Below are 17,287 nucleotides of genomic sequence, written 5' to 3'. Positions count from 1 at the left end.
CTTTTCAAACTCAGGGCAGAGGGTTTTCATAAACATCTTGCTTCCAGCAGGAGTTAAGTAGCTGAACATCGTTTTGCTTTTAGTCATCAGATGATTCCATTTCCAAACCCTTCAAAAAGTGCAGTGTGGTTCATTTTCAAAACCTAAAAAGACTCCTTATACCAACTCCCGAAAACAACCAACAGTAAAACCCCACAGGAGAGGCTAACCCAATTTTTTTTTTAATCCTGAAGCATCATGCAAAGAGGAGGGATGTCTGATGGGCACTAACAGTGTACCGCTAAGAGAAAAAGCAAAAGGCATTTTCTACCTGTGCTCTGTAACGTTTTCTATGTCTGTGTTATTTCCTAATGTAAAACTCTCGTATTTTTGTGGTTTACATGCAGCAGGTCTGAAGGCCAGGACGGGCGCATGCTATTTTGTACACTATTTCTTGCCCATTTTCCCCAAGGAGAAAATGGTCTGTTCACGTTCTTCATACGGCTTGTACTCTGCATGTACAGTATTTGGGCAGCAAGTAAAGACGATTAAAGTGAGTTTGAAAACCACCGGGGGGGGGTTGGTTTTCTTTGTGCCCCCGTTTAGGGTGTCGTGGTGGGACTATAGGATCCCTCCCTCCCCCGCCAGCCTGGGTAGTGGGGACCATTGTCCCTGGTCTACCCCTGGGCCTTGCCCACATCACCCCACTTTGGGAACACAGCCCTTCCCTCACAGCAAAATCCCCCAGATCTTCCTGGCAGATTCCCGAAAACCCAACCCCCCCAGAGGAAGGGTTTATTCGATTACCTTCAGGCCCAGGGCGCGAATCCTTCCAGGCTGAGGGCACGTGAAAATGAGCCAAGAAGCCCTGCCCCTAACACCAAGGATACCAGGGGTCTCTGGGCAAGAGCGGAGAGCCGCCGCTCCGCCTGAAGAGCCGGTGAAGTTTCTGCCCCTCGGGGGCGGGGCCCGGGCATGGCTCCAGCCAGACTCAGGCGGTCACGGTCCCCTGCAAGTAGTGGCGAGAGGCTGGCGGCTCACTCTGTCCTCCGGGCCGTGCCCCAAGGGCCGGGTGTCAACACTGTCCCAGGAAAGGCTGCTTGCTGCTCTTGCATCTCGGCAGGACAGTCTGGGAAGCAGGCAAACATGGCAGACACTTTTTTTCGCATGGCTTTGGTACTGACTACGGCTCATCCTCCTCCCCTGCTTAGGTCCCGAGTGCAGGATGCAAAGTGCGTCTTGTAAAAGGAAACCTTTCATCCCAAATGTCTCTTCTGGGCCATCTCAAATGAGGTTGGGCAGGGGAGGAGCCCTGTGTGACACTGGGGGAAGCGCAGAGGGAAGACCCCGGATGTCAGCAGGAACAACAGGTGGAGAGTGAGGACGGTTACGTGCCATCCATACGGGGCTGCCCCCCGCCACCTACAGAACGAGGACGAAGACCACCCCGTTTCTCACTGCAATATTTTATTAAGGAATTTACATATACACAGGATAAAGTCAACCGCAAACGTCTCATTTTTGTTCACGCCGAAGAGACCTTTAAGCAGATTCTTTTCTTTTTTTTAAACATTTTCTAATGAGGTGGATGGTGACAGACAGGAAAATGGTCCCGCCCCTCCGTCTAGTCACTGAGCAAATGAGAAGAGGGGATGGGGTGATATAGGAACCAACCAGAAGAGGTGTGGGGAGGGGAGGGAGGTGGGGGAGGAAGGGATTTGAGAGAAAGGGTCTGAATTAGGATGTCAGAGAGCAAATATTTGAAACTGTAAGAAAAAAAAACTTGCCACAAGGGCTTGGCTTGTTGATAAATCAGTTCCTCTCAGTTGGTTGATCTAAAAAAGTGGTCTCTTTTTAAAAAACCACCACCACCGATTGGATGGGAAAATAAAAAATGGAAAGCCACCTTGAAGTGCAAGTTTCACATTCGACATGGTGGGTATGTCCCCCTGTTCCCCGCCCCCCATCCCAGCATCCCTTCTCTAGGGGGAGGGGCCCTCCAAATGACTTTGGTTCCAATGAAGGTTGACTAAAGCAGCAACACAGGGCCCCAGCCCTGAAAACCTCAAAAGACTGGGGGTAGGGAGGGGCAGGGGACGAGAGGGAAAAGAGGCTTCTTCACCTTGGGAAGAGCTGGGTTCTAATCCAGGCCAGTGCTGGCTTCCCCCTGGGCCAAACTTGTGAGTTATTTGCTTGCTTTTAACCCTTTCTTAGCTCCCCCCTCCAGCCTCTCCCCCTCCCCCGCCAAAGCTTAACAATAACCAAATGGACTCTCCAAATCCCTCCTCCAGAGCCCCGATACAAACCCCAAAAGGGCCACTCAGGATCCTCTGAGAGATTAATGTGCCCATGGGAAAGTACCCCACAGTGCGTGCCAGTCTACTGTGCTGGAAGTGACCACAGTCCGCTCCCGGAGGCATGGCCAGGGGAGTCCTGGTGGCTGAGGCTTGGTTTCAAGCAGGGATGGCAGAGGGCAACAGACAGGTCTCAGATATGGGGGGGCCGGGAAGTTGTGGGGGGGGGAGTGTGGCCACACGGAGCAGAGTTGAGGGAGCCGCCCCAAACCCCGTGTGTCTCAGAGCATTTTTCAAACAAAATAAAGGAGGAGGGTGAGGACACGTGGGAACGGGGAGGAAAGGAGAGGGAAGAAAAAAAAGGTGGGGGGGGGGGCTGGGGGAAGAAAAATACAGGCTTTCGCTTTTATTTCCACATCTGAGTGCTCAGTGTCTGATTGGCTCCCTGGCCATTTCCGCCACCCATAGACTGTCCATAGCTCATCATCCCGTTGGTGCCGTAGAAGTTCATACCGGCCATCTGCTGTGTCATCTGTGGAGGGAGGGGAGTGAGGAGACTTTAGAGAGCAGCTAATGCAGAGAGCGACAGGAAGCTCTTGAGGAGAAGAGTCTACTCCCTTAGGGAGACCATGTCATCGACTGGTGGCTTATTACCAACTGGCAGTTTATTACCAGGGACCTTCCCGCTGAGATTCCACCCCCAACCCCACCTGCAGATGGAGAGATGCCAGGCTCTGCCCAAATCCAGAACCCTCTCTGCGGAGGGAGTGCAGGGGGAGGAAATCGAGGTGACTGGTCTTTGGAAACTCCCAACAGCTCGGAGACCGGGGGAACCCGTCTTTCCAAATGGGGACTTGTAACCTTCCCGCTCCAGCTCCCGACAAGCCCGGGGATTCACCCGGCTCGGCCTAGAGACCAGCCATCGGCGGGAGAAATGAGTACGTTCATCTCTCTCCAGAGCCAGGCCCCCCTGCTACCGGAGGGGAAGGGGTCGGGGGAGGCGGGGCTTGTCTCACCTGAGCAATGTTCCACTGGAGCTGCTGCGCTGGCTGGACGCCGTACAAGGGCTGGGGCACGCCTGCCGCCATGCCGGCCACGTACCCAGCTTGCTGGGCCGCCAGCATCCCGTTGGGGACGCCCATCACTGCCGTCTGCAGGCCGCCCATGTAGCCGGCTGGGATGGCCATTGGGGCCACCATCCCAGGGGCTCCCGCCTGGGCCATCACACCCACCGGGGGGGGGCATCATGCCCCCAATCATGTTGCCGGGGGGGGGTGACCCCGGGGTAGCCGGTGTAGGCAGCTGCAGGATAAGCGATTTGTGCCGGAGCCATGAACATAGCTGCCAAAGAAGCACACGAAGGTCATCACGCCTTGGGGAGGGAGGGGAAGCCAAGGTTCCTCTTGCGGGAGAGGATGGGGGAAAATTGTGTGTGTGTTTCTCATATATTTAAACCCTGCCCCTTCCCCTAGCGGACCATTCTTCCGACTGGCCGAGAGCCCACCTTCAGGTACCGCTGAAGGAGCCGTGGGGTCTCAGGCCCGTTCAATGCCATATGGGGAGAAAGGGTAGAGGTTGGGGTGGGCCTGGGGTGGGTCCACCACCTCTGGGAGAATTAGATGTGCTAGAATTATCTGTGCTAAGCTTGTTGTGGGCAGAGAACGTGTTTGTCACACTGCTATATTTTACTCTCCCAAGTGCTTAGTACAGTGGTCTGCCCACAGTAAGCACTCAATAAATATGACTGACTGACTGGCTGGTGCTTCTTCCTCCCAAAGTGTGTTCGTAAGAATTGCCCCATGATGCCAAAGAGGTAGGAAGGGGAATGTCTTAGAGACGGTGAAACAGAGGCCCAGAAAGGTCAAGTCAAGTAATCTGCCTGAGGTGGGACAGCCAGCCAGCAGGAGAGCCAGGCCTGGGACTCTCAGATCCACGCTCTTTTCCCCCACATCACAAGGGTCTGCAGGTTCCGGGAATCTGTGGATGCTGGTGGAAGCCTGGGTCACCAGCAGCCACAGCCCAGTCACCTTGGGATAGGGATGGGTGTTCTTCACGGCTCTATCCCTAGACGGGTTCTCTCCGTTGCTCACCGAAGTGACCTGCCACAACTCACTGGACAGGGTCCCAGTCTGTCAGGTCCCCACATTTCCGTTTCTCAAACCCTCCCACTAATGACCAGATCCTCCCACCCGCCCCCTAGAAACATACCTGGAGCAGGTAACTGAGGAGTCTGGGACCCGTACAGGGACAAGATGGAGTCTTTGGAGAGCTGCTTCTTGCCGGATTCTTCAGCTTTACTCCTGGGGTCAGGAAACAGGTTCAGATTCTCAGGGACGGATCCAGCGCTTCCCGCGGTTGGCATGGACCCTACCACCTGGGTAGGGGAAGGGAGAGAGACCAGGATGTGATTAGAGAGGCCCTCGGGAGGGACTCTACGCCGACCCTGCTTGCCTTCCTGCTGGTCGAAGACTGCCAAGCTCAAGGAGAAGTGTTCGCGATAAACATTCAGATTTTTGCCGAGGGCAAACTCCAGACCATCTGCTCCACTTAGATTGTGAGCCCTCTGTGGGGAGGGGACTGTACCCGAACTGATTATCTCAAATCTATCCAAGTGATTTGTAGAGTGTTTGGCACATAGTAAGTGCTCAAATACCTCAATTAACGTGGACCCTTGGACCTTTCCCTCCTACCGGCGGTTTCCCTTACCTCCGCCACCCCAAAACGGTTCCAGGCACCCCCCACCTCAACTTGGGCTGCAGCCTTGCAAGTCCACAGGGAAGGACTGTGCCTGGGACAGGCTGCATGTCTGGACCTGAGACTGATGGCTGCCCCTCGGCACTGTGTGAAAGAGGTAGCGTGGAAGCCATAAAGGTCCACGGTGGTTCCCGAGAGAACTGATTAAGGGCCTGTGGCTCGAGGCCTCCGACCACCTACGCGAGACATCAGGAAAGACCTCGTCAGTCAGGGTGAGAACCAGAAAGCCTCCATGATGGCGGGGCGTCCGGTGGGGGGAGGAAGGCGGCCTTGACTCTCGAGAGGCACCTGTCGAGGAGACCCGCGTGCCTCACCTTCCTGGAATCCGGCAGTGAGGTTGACGGTGCGGAGGCAAAGAGATCTAAATCCTTCTCTAGGGTGTTGCAGGTCTTGCTGTTTGTGGCAGTGCTGGCCACGGGGGCATCTGATGGGGGAGGAGGAACAGGTGATTAAAAGCAAGGCCTAGGGGAAAGAGTTCAGGCCAGGGGGTCAGACGTTCTGGGCTCTAATCCTGGTTCTGCCACTTACCTGCTTTGGGACCTTGGGAAGTTACTTTCTTCTTTGGGCCTCAGTTACCTGATCTGTAAAAAGGGGATTCAATCCTCATTCTCCTTTTGCCTGAGACTGTGAGCCCCACATGGGTCAGGGCCTGGGTCTGATCTGCTAATATCATACCAACTCCAGTTCTAAACACACAGTAAACACTTAATAATGCTAGTGGTGGTATCTGTTATCATTATTAACAGCCAACTATGAGTACTATGAGTAAAACTGCTTGTTCTCTCTAGGAGTGAGAAGGCTTGTCAGTTTCCCTCTCCCTAAGGAAGGTGGAATGGCAGGGCTGGATTAAGAATCCTTTAATCCCAAGGAAAACCTGGCTCAAGAGGATTCATGCTCCTTGACTCAGGCATCAAGAGCCTAAATATCTGTTCCTCTAGCCACAGAACCCTACCGATCTTTTGTTTTTGTCTTTATGTTGTCCTCCTCTTTAGTTTTCTCTATGTACCTGTTGCCAGAGTCCTTGCTCTGCTTTTTACTTTCAGGTGGACAGAGACTGTTTAATTCTCACCTGTGTATTCTTTTCCAACAGTTAGTACAGTGTTCTCCACATGGTGAACGCTTAATAGATGTTACTACTCCCACCGCTATGTTCCCCCATCCATGAGTGCCCCGGTTCACATTCCCTACGGGCTCTCTCTTGCCTCTACTTTTTGTTTTTCTTATGGTATTTGGTAAGCGCTTACCATGTGGCAGGCACATGGGTAGAGACAACCTAATCAGAATGGACACAGTCCATATTCCATACAGGGCTCCCAGTTTTAATCTCCATTATTCAAATGAGGTACATGAGGCACAGAGAAGGAAAGTGACCTGACCAAGTTCACCCCGTAGACAAGTGACAGCAGGGATTAGAATCCTGGTCCTTCTGACTGTGCTCTAGCCACTTGGCCCCACGGCTTCAGCACTGCTTCTGCTGGACACTCCCCTCTCTTGGGGACCCTCGGAGAGAGGAGGGGAGCCCTGCCGCTTAGTGCTGTGCAGAGTGTGGGGCACCCTGAAGATTAGGGTGAACTGGACATCTACTCTCTGGCTGCATATTTATAGCTCTTACCTTCTACAATAACTGACGCTTTGGAAGCTCCAACGGCGAGCATGGGTGGCATTTGGAAGTGGCCAACAGGCTGCCCCTACCGGGAAGAACCCTACCCAGCATCACCGCTCAGCTTTGGGATGGGTCTCGACTTCTCCCTCTCCCGAGGGATGGGGTCTTTGTGAGGGGCACTCCCATGACAGCGGCTTAAAAGGTCCTACCAATATTTGAAACTCAGCAGAGGATCTGACTGCCACTGGGAACCGGACAATTAGGGGGCGGCTTTGAAGTAGGAGGGGGCCACTCTGACAGTTGCGTTTGACTTTCTGCGTAGCGCGTCAGCTGTGGCCCCCCGGAAGTGGCTTGGTTAATGAGCACAAGAGGGAGGGAGCCTGAGAAGGCAAACAGAGCAAGGAAAGGAAAGCAGTCTGAGGCACTCACGTCCCGGGACTAGCTCCCCAACCTGGCTCGGGGCCCATCGTTCCTCCAGACCGACGCAAGAGCTGACGGGCCTCCGATCCTTACCCAGTCCCAACAAGTCCATTACAGGCTCCGTAGCTTTAGGGGGGCTTTTCCGGGGGAGCTGGATGTCTTCCTTCTTCTGTGGCTAGATGAAAAACAAACAAGAAATAAGCAGCATCACTGGGACGACCAGAGCAGAAGCTTTCTTTCCATCTGCTGAAATGGTTCAGAGAGCAGCAGATGTTCCTGTTGCTAGGTTGCTGCTTGTCGGAGGGCTTTTCTGAGGGTGAGCCAGAGCAAAATACTCCTAAAAGCGGCAGGGGCAAAAGGCAGGTGACAGGGCACAAGGCAGATTGATCGCCTGAGCCAAAGGGAAGGGAATGTGCTGTTTGTGCTTATCAGTGCAAGAGAGTAGCTTATAAAAACACAGAGGGCCTGATTAGAAGCAGGATTCTCCTTCTAGAGACCACCTTCTTCACTAAGAGGCCTTCCCCGATTAAATCTTCATTTCCTCTACTTCCTCTCCCTCCGTGTCACCTATGCATTTGGATCTGTACCCTTGTACAAATCCATAATATGTCTTAATGTCTGCCTCCCCCTCAAATCTATAAGCTCCTTGTGAGCGGAGAATGGGTCTGCCAACTCTATGGTACTATTACCCTATCCAAGTGCTTAGTACAGTGCTCTGCACGCAGTACCACTGATTGATCGACTGCTGACCTGACGCCCCATGGGGGCCCAGGAGAAGGAATGCACGGTGACCGTTTGGAAGCAAGGAGGAGAAGCTTAGGATTCAGTCAACTTAAAGGAGGGTTTAGAGAGACGGAACCCCAAAAGCTGACAGAGAAACACAGCCTCCCAATAACCTAATCTCTCTGCCAACTCTTGCAAGCCCCTCCCAACTGCTCCCCGCTGTCCCAAGTGGCTCCGACAGTGACAAATGAAAGCCTTTTTGGGGGGGCGATCAAAGGTGGTTCGTTCTCCAGGTGAGAATATCTTCTGGATGGCTGAAAGAAAATCCCTTGTGAGGAGAGCGATCTGTCTCTGTTGACACAATAGGCTCTCTCTTTGGTTGTCAAAAGAGTTAAGAAACCTATTTATTTGTGAAATGGGCATGGGCAAATCCTTTCACTGAGAAATCAGGAGATGCCGCCTCAAGTCCTCCACTGAACTCTCGAGGGTCCCCAGAGGTACATACATTAATGGAAATTCATGGAAATGTCAGAGAAAATAAAGGACAATTTTAAGATAATGCTGAAGAAGAATAAATTTAATTCTGTAATAATGCACTGCAGGAATGCCCTCCTGGGACATGCCCGCCCTAGTTCAAACCCCATGTGTGCTTTACTGATGAGTTCACGTTTCGTCCATGACCCCTCTCACTTTGCAGCCAAAGAACAAGCTGAACACAGACACAGTACAATTCTAGGGAAGATTGTTTCTCTTCTGCTTTTCCAATCTTGGAAGTGATTCTTTTTCCTACAATTTTCACGTGAAAATCCCTGGTTTTGGAAAAGTTTTGTTTAATAAAAAAGAAAATCAAACCTTTGGGTGAAAAAATCAGTACTGAGAGGGTAGGTTGGGATGGGCTGCTGGAGAGAGACTAGAACAGCCCCCTCCCCGGAGACAGGCGAAATTCAGAATAGAGTCAGTTTTAAGACAGATTTTTTTTTTTTTAAAGTGTAGGATGAAAAATGGTTCTGAACTTTCTGATTTGGGGTTTAATCCCGCCTCCTATAACATGCTTTCTCCAGTTAACTTCCTTGCATATTGTATCATCCTTTCAGCCAGATTTTGCACTTATGAATTTATCTCCACCTCAGCCCTCATGTGTACTCATTTATTTTGACCATATTACCTATAAATATTTTTATGTTGGCCTCCCCTGTTAGAGTATAAGCTCTTTAAGGACAAATAATGCATTACTTTTTAATTCTTACCTTCTCAAGAACCCTGCCCAGTACCAAGTGATTACTCAGTAAATGCTGCTACTGCTTCTTCTAGAACCCGCTAGGCGATTGAGTCCTGGGTGTGACAGGGACTGGGTCTGACCTGATTCTCCTGTTTCTATCCCAGCACTGTGTTTTTGTTTGCAATGATGAATACTTAAATTTTTTTTATGTTATGTGTTAAGTGCTTACCATGTACCAGGCACTTTACTAAGTGCTGGGGTAGATAAAGGCTAATCAGGTTGGACACAGTCCACGGCCCACATGGGGTTCACAACTGTAACTGAAGCCCAGAAAAGTGACTTGCCCAAGGTCACAGCAGACAAGAGGCAGAGCAGGGATTAGAATCCAGGTTCCTAGCCTGTGCTCTATCCATTAGGCCACGTTGCTTCTCATGCTTCTAATGGTAATATTAAAAAGCCACAAAATGGTTCTGGGAGGACTGGCAGGGGAAAGACAACACATTTGGGGCCCACTGGGAATATGCTTCAACAGGGGCAGGATTTCCCATCCAATCCCAATGCAGATAAATCCCCACGCATGAAAATCTGGCAGCAATCACCTGACGGGATGCTAGATGAGGCAGCCAGCACGTGACCAGCAGCAGCAGACTACCCCCCAGCTCCAAAGTGGAGGGTGAGTCTCTTAGATCTCCCATCTCCCGGCCCGGGCAGATGTGGCCGGGGCTAGTCACCTTTGGTCCCTCCCGCTTACCATTTTCACTTTCTCAAAGATAACAGGTTCTATTTTTTTCTCCACAGTTGGCTCGCCATTCTTCTTCCACTTGTCATCCTTTTCTTTCTATTAAAGAGTTTAAAAAGGAAAAGGAGAGGGATGAACATGGTCTGCTAGATTAAACTGTGTTTATGCTTCAGAGTGATCAGGAAGCCACCTGGGTTGGGGGCATCCGTTGGATTTCTGGGGAGCTCAGCAGGTTGGATAAAATTTTAGCAGGGTCACCTTTCTGGCAGTGGTCACCTAAGGTGCCAACTTTTCAATGTGAGCACAGAATAAAGGTTTACTTTATTTATATTAATGTCTGTCTTCTCCTCTAGACTGTAAGCTCATTTGACAGGGAATGTGTCTGTTTATTATTATATTGTAATCTCCCAAGCTCTTAATACAGTGCTTTGCACACAATAAACGCTCAGTAACTTGATTAAATGAATGAATGAAAGGGGCAAAAGGGCAATTCAGAGGGGATGAAGATTAGCAAGGGACAGGTTTCAAAAAGCCAGTAGGCCAGAAGCTTGCCATTCAGAGTCTTTACAGCTTTGTCTGGAAGCTCTTCAGATCCTGTCCAAATTCTGAGAAGTCTGAGGCTGGCAGCCCAGCTCAGAAAGTTTGGGGGCCATTTCCCCATCGCCCCTAGAGGAGTGGGCACCTATGGTAGTCACACTCATTGCCTTTTGCTCAAAAGTATCCCTGCAGCGATAAACACTTCCTCTCCTTGAAAAAGAAGAGAGGGATTCTGTCAGGATGACTGCTGGGTGAGGCTAAGATTTAGATTTCCATTTTCAAAAGGTGCTCGGCTTTACAATGCCAATCTGGAAAGTGAAAGAAGCCATCTGGTGTCCAATCAGCAGGCCCTTGAACGGAGGAGAGTTAGCATAAAAAAACACTTCAATGGCTAAGACCAACCCTGAGTGCACTGATATCCAGACTTCGGTCCATGTATTTCTTCTTCTCATACTTTTCTCTGATGAAACCTTCTACGGCTCTGTGAGGAGTTGGTTAAGGATGGATCCGACAAGAACACCGTAGGCAGGAATCAGATATCACTAGGGGGTCTCCGGCCACAGCAGAGTCTTCATGTTTGTCTTCTCCTCCATCAGCCACAACTCCAAACCTACTTTTTCCCCTGCCCTCTGTGCCATTCCCTCCTAAGTCCTCTGAACAAATATCCCAGTCTCACAACATTTGATCCAAGCTACCCCTTGCCTCCTAAGGGGTGACTAGCAAGGATTACTCTTTTCCATGATTTCTCCCTAGCAACAACTACTCTTAGTGGAGGATGCTAACACTTGAGGTATTTTCCATGCTGCACTGGGGTGAAGTCAGAAACTAATTTTGACAGACGGGGGGCATCAGGGTCCATTGCCATTAGACAACTCTTGGTTTCCTGGTGGTGTAGACTCCAATTGCCTGGAAACAGGGGACTAAACCAAATGATCCTTCTGGCTCTCACATTCTATGACTACTTCAGTGCCTTTGGTATCGCCAAAGCTTGAACAGGCCAGCCTTTTTTTTTTTAAATGGTATTTGTTAAGAACTTATTAAGTGCCTGGAACTGTACCAAGAACTGGGGTAGATACAAGCTAATCAGATTGGACACGGTGTGTGTCCTACATGTGGCTCACAAACTAAATCCTCATTTTACTTTTGACGTGACTGAGGCCCAGAGAAGCTACGTGACTTGCCCAAGTCACACGGCAGGCAAGTGGCAGTGCCAGAATTGGAACCCAGGTCCTTCCGACTCCCAGTCCTGTGCTCTTTCCACTAGGTCATGTTGCTTCTCCTGGTGAGCCATAACCACGAGGATGGCGTCTGGGGGAGGGGGCAGCCATCAATCGATCAATCAAAAAGTTAACAGTATTTATTAAGCACTTACTATGTGCAGAGCACCGTACAACATGCTTGAGAGAGTTCACTGACAAAATTAGCAGACCCGTTCCCAGGTTATAACATGCTTACATGACACTCTTCCATCAAACTCCTTACTCCCATCCTGGGCTGGGAGGATCAAAGATCTACCGTCTTGCTGACTCCAATTCCCTAATGAATGGAGTGATATTATGGGGTCCTGCTGATCGCCATAATGCAACGGGTCACGATAAATTCACTTTTCTTTTCTCAATCAGCACCTCTAGAGACCCAGGGACTGTCAGAGGCAGCAGCATGACAAAAGTCACCCCACTGTGCCCAATGGAGCTCCAAAACCAGAATGGAGAGACCTGTACCCTCGGGATGGGAAGCACGAAGCAACTCCTGCCCTAACCGACACCCACAACAGCAGCAGAAAGGAGACTGGCTCTAGAGTTCCCCACGGCTTCACCGAAGAGCTCTCTGCCCCCGAGCTATTAGAGCCGAAAGGATACGGGTCCGTCTGAGGTCGCCGGAAGTTCTCGGGGAGGTAGGCCTCGTACAATCGATTTGCTTTTCCGTTTCCCATCTCCTGCATGCACTGCAATTCAAAAACATCATTCAAAGTGACGTTCGGATCTCAGAGCTATAAGTCAAAAGGGTGTGGGGGAGGCTGGTGGAAGGGGAGATTGCTGGAGGACTCTAGGGACTTCAGGGAACTTCCTTGGGAGGAGTGGACCCTGTTTCCCCAAATCTGTGAATCTTCACAAGGCCCACTTAAACTGAACGGAGTCATCCTTTATGGGATGGAGAAATTCAGCTGCACAAATGGGAGAGGGGACCAAGACATCTGTCTTGAGGAAAAGGGAAAGATCCAGACTGAGGCCTGAGGACAAAGTGACTAGGTATTCTAGCTCCTTGACTATTGGGGGGCTCATGTTTATTGCCCAGAAAACGGACAAGGTAACTGCTCAGGTCGACTTCGTAGACGCGGATAGCACTCACCTAAAAGCAGATAGACCATGAGGATTTCCCTTGCTCCAGCCTGGGAGTTGGACTGAGTCTTCCCCCGGCTCCAATGAGGGGCAACTTATTTAAGATCAGGGGTCTGGGCGGAATTTGTTTCCTTCCACGCCGGACACAAATGAGGGCAATAGAGATCACCGTTCCATGCTGATGGAAGCACATCCCATTTCCTGCTCTTATCTGAAGGGGCCCCAGTGACCTCATCCCGCACCTCCCCAACCCTCCTAGCAGAAGTGGGCTGTGCCGTTACCTGGATCTGTTCTTGTGTCCACTGGTCGAGGTTGACGGACTTCACCCTGGATATGTGGACGCCCAAGTTCCTGTGGATTCCAGCGCAGCGGATGCAGATGAACACACCGATATTCCAAGAGGCCCATCTTGGCCCTGGGTAGGCACAGGAAAACAGACAGGTGACGTCAGGCGAGGCCCATTCTGAACTGTTAACTCATTCGGTTTCCGATGCTGGGGGGGATAGCGGGGTGAGGGGAGGGAGAGAGGACAGGCTAAGGACCCTCGGCGGTATGGGTTGGGTCAGACCATCCGGGCTTGGTCCTTTCTATGGACTGGCGATAGCAGAATCCAAACCCAAAGCAGAACACAGGTCATTCCGTCTTAATCCCTCTCTCAGCCTTACATGCAATAACAACACTAATAATAATGTTATTTGTTAAGCACTTACTATGTGTCAAGCACTGTCCTAAGCGCTGGGGAAGATTTAAGCTAATCAAATTGGATGCAGTTCCTGTGACACATGGGGCTCACAGTCTTAATCCCCATTTCACAGATGAGGTAACTGAGGTCCAGAGAAGTGAAGTGACTTGCCCAAGGTAACACAGCAGACGTGGTGGAGCCGGGATTAGAACCCAGGTCCTTCTGACTCCCAGGCCTGTGCTCTATCCAAGAGGCCACACTGCTATGTGTCTACATGTCACTCCACTTGCCTGGCTGTCTCCTGCTTTGTTTGCCATGGGGACGATTAGAATCAAAATTGCCAAATAATTAAGAATCCTGTGGTGAGACAGAGTGGCCCCCAGGTGCCTATTTCAATTGGCTAGCCCTGGGTTTTCTCCAGATCCTCAGCCATCGCCTGTTTCTAAGTCTCTGGGGGAAAGTGTGAGTCACAATTTCATTGGATAGCTGCCAGAGACCCAGTGGGAAGCAGATTTTTGTTTTTTAATGGTATTTGTTATGCGCTTACTATGCGTTAGGCACTGTACTAAGTGCTGGGGGTACATACAAGATAATCAGATTGGACACAGACTACGTCCCATATGGGGCTCACAGTCTTAATCACCATTGTACAAATGAGGAAACTGAGGCGCAGAGAAGTGAAGTGGCTTGCCACACAGCAGGTACTCGGAAATGTCTTCTCTCTTACCTTGACTGAAAGTGACATTGTACTACACGTAGCCAGGCTACGGTGGGGATTGAAAGGTTCCAAGAGGAAGGGGCGGACACCCCTAAGTTAATTAATTCTCCCAAGCCAAGCAGCCCCAGCCCACTGGTCCAAAGGCAAAAGATGGCAGTGTTTAGGACAGCGGACCACAGACAGTTTTCACTTTGTGGTTTTAGGCTATAGCTGCGCCTGTTTTTCGACATGAAAAGAATGGAAGTTTGGAAGAAGGAAGACCACACCAGGAGACAGGAGAGGTGAGTGAACGGTGCACGTTTGGGGTGTTAGCCCCCGAAAATGTGGTGTTGGGCATTCTAGCCCTTTCAAGGGGTACCTGGATGTGACCGGATGCAGGATTCAGACGCCCAGACTGTTAAGCATTTAGTACAGTGCTCTGTATACAGTAAGTGGTCAATAAATAGCATTCGTTGGTCCCCTAAGCACTGAGACGCCCAATCTTCTTTCCCACCACCAAGAAGGGCTTTCTTCCTGCAGCTTAAAGCCCTCATATCGTCAAGTCAAAACTACGGGTCTTCTTGTGGACCGGATTATACTGTTATTGTTCAACACACCTAGCTTACAAACTCCTGATTCATGCCTTACATGGGCCAGAGACTGTGCCTTAGTCGATCTCCACGTCCTTACCTTAGAACTTAGCCGGGTACTTTGCTCAATGTAAGCATTTTAAAATGCCAGCAATAGTAATAATTCGTAACAGCCACCTCATGCTTCTTCACCTCTCGCTGTGGACACAATCCTTTCAAAAATGCCATGTGACCCAGGCAGAGATTCAAAAAGGATCAAGGGGGTTCCAATAAATGAATCCATCGCTAGGTAAGAATAATGAAAATGGCATTTTTTAAGCATTGGTAGATTCACGGTTATCAAATTAGAAGCAGTCCCTATTTCACACGGGGCTCACAACGTTATTCCCATTTTACAGGCACGGAAACCGAGGTCCAAAGTGGTTAAATGATCTGTCCAAGGAGGCCAGGCTGGAACTAAGACGTGGGCCTCCTCACTAAGCCACTCTGCCTCTATGGATTTCATGATGATCCTATCTCAGCGATATCCATCCAAAAGCCCACTAGTTTTCAGATCTAACATTAGGGCAGGATGGATGAAAATCCAGGAATTATAGAGACTTCTTATTTTAGGACCGGAGGAGGTGGTGTTTAAAAACACGGGTGGTTTGAGTTTCGATAAATAAGACTGGGGGACAGTGGCGTTTGGGAATTGGAGTCTGGTGGGGGTGTGGTGGATTGTTTTAAGGTGCCAACTCCCCTCTGAGAACTGTCTTGGTAAGATATAGGTTATAGGAATATGAAAACAGGGCAGAAAGAAAGTGATTTCCCACTGGAGACGGAGCCGTGCTCCTTTCCGGTCTACCCTACACTAAGAAATACATATCAGAAGCTCACTAATTCCTTCTGAGTCTTAACTGGGCAAGCTGAACTACAGCCAAGTTCCCAGCTAAGCCCCGGGCCCAGATGAAGGAGGCCATTTCAAACAGAGTACATCCTATAGCAGTCATGGTATTTACTGAGTGTGGGGCACTGTACTGATTGCTTGAAAGATTCAGCAGAAACACAAGACATGCTCCCTGCCCACCAGAAGATTCATTCATTCATTCAATAGTATTTATTGAGCGCTTACTATGTGCAGAGCACTGTACTAAGCGCTTGGGATGATTGGGAAGATTACAAACGAGTGGGTCCATTACAGCCTAGCCCGGTCCCTGGATCCCATTCCAGAAAAATCCCAGGCTTTTTTGCCCTTATGATAGCAGGAAGACTAAGTCTGATTACCTTGGCCCAATCACCAGGCTACGGCCTGGAAAGACACAAATCATTAACCTGTTGAAAACAAGAGGGGACCACCTCCATACATACACACCTTTAACCCTCCCCAAATATTAGTTCATTTAAGAGAAGGTTGGGTGAAATTGAGTAAGTCTAGATTTCATAACAACAACAACAACAATAATAATGTGGCATTTAAGTGATTACCATGTGTCAAGCATTTTGGCATTTACTAAGTGCTTACTGTGTTAAGAATACTGTACTAAGTGCTTGGGAGAATACACTACAATAGTTAGAGGATACGAACCTTGCCCAGAAGAGGTTCCCCTCAAGGAGCTTACAGTCTAGATGGGGAAGACACGCAGTCTCTCGCTTCATAGAGCTTACACTCAAGTCGGGGAGACAAGACAGTTAAAACTGAGTAACAAATAGTGGGGGCAGATATGTTTGTAACTCTGGGATAGGAGTCCAAAGGCCCCTGATTTTAAGGATCTAACATTGGTGGAGGATGGAGGAAAATTCTAGAAGAGGCCCAAACTTTTCTAGCTGTGATTGGGTTACCACGGGCCCTCCAGCCAGTTAGAAGACAGTAAGTACGATCCACGCCCTCCTCAGTAGTCATGCATAAAATGTCCACTCAAACTATTTGTTTTGACCAATCTAGTTGTGGAGATTTTTATGTCTGTCTCCCGTTACAGTGTACGCTCCGATGTGTCACTTGGTTATTACTTATCTCCCAAGTGATGAGTACAGTCCACTGCACCAAGTGGGTGTCCAATAAATGCTGTTACTATTACTTCTATGGGGCTCCTCATCCCCCATCTTCTAGTCCCACTGCGGGGTCAGCAGTTCAAGCTCCATGTAGACTGTAAACTCTTTATGGACAGGGAATGTGTCTGCTAATTGTTGTATTGTACTCTCCGAAGTGTTTAGTACAGTGCTCTGCACATAGTGAGCACTCAAATACCATTGATTTAGTTAATAGAGGCAGGGAGCAAAGAAGACACCATCTTTCTTCAAAGCTGGGGCAGCGTGTGTGGTTTCGGGGCTAGCTTCCTCTAACCTCTAGACTGTAAGCTTTTTATGGGCAGGGAATGTTTATTGTCATAGCGTATGTTCTCGAGCGCTTGGCTCAGTGCTCTTCGGAAGGTAAGCGCTCAATAAATACGATTGACTGGACAAGAGATCTCCACGAGCCACAGATGCCAACACCAACTGGGACAGACTTATCCTGGAAGGACACGAGACTCTCCTCTGATCCACTCATGCCGATGTAAGACCAAATGCTGTTCACCGAGAGAGGTCGAACTCCAGGAGCAGTGCTAAAGGAAAAGTCTGGAGAAGGAAAGAAAACACCCAGACCAACTTCCCTAACTCCTGATAACGGGCTGGGGCCCATGAAACCCAGGTTGCCCAGAAAACTGGCAAGGGAGGGGCGTGAGTGGGTGGGTGGG

General features: G+C 49.9%; 1 protein-coding gene across 1 annotated transcript in view; it reads right to left on the bottom strand.

Moving 5' to 3' along the window:
* Positions 1-1,426: 1,426 nt before the first annotated feature.
* The window catches only part of SMAP2 (small ArfGAP2), a 37,999-nt gene continuing 22,138 nt past the window's right edge, over positions 1,427-17,287 (bottom strand). Inside the window, 10 exon segments of the mRNA XM_001507301.5 lie at positions 1,427-2,805; positions 3,290-3,535; positions 3,538-3,614; positions 4,482-4,647; positions 5,342-5,451; positions 7,144-7,225; positions 9,744-9,830; positions 10,671-10,749; positions 12,128-12,213; positions 12,889-13,022. Coding sequence (XP_001507351.2) covers positions 2,680-2,805; positions 3,290-3,535; positions 3,538-3,614; positions 4,482-4,647; positions 5,342-5,451; positions 7,144-7,225; positions 9,744-9,830; positions 10,671-10,749; positions 12,128-12,213; positions 12,889-13,022 — 1,193 coding nt within the window. The 3' untranslated portion in view covers positions 1,427-2,679.

The sequence above is a fragment of the Ornithorhynchus anatinus genome, chromosome 16 (assembly GCF_004115215.2).
Source record: "Ornithorhynchus anatinus isolate Pmale09 chromosome 16, mOrnAna1.pri.v4, whole genome shotgun sequence".
Lineage (NCBI taxonomy): Eukaryota > Metazoa > Chordata > Mammalia > Monotremata > Ornithorhynchidae > Ornithorhynchus > Ornithorhynchus anatinus.
This window is presented reverse-complemented; position numbering and strand designations above follow the sequence as displayed.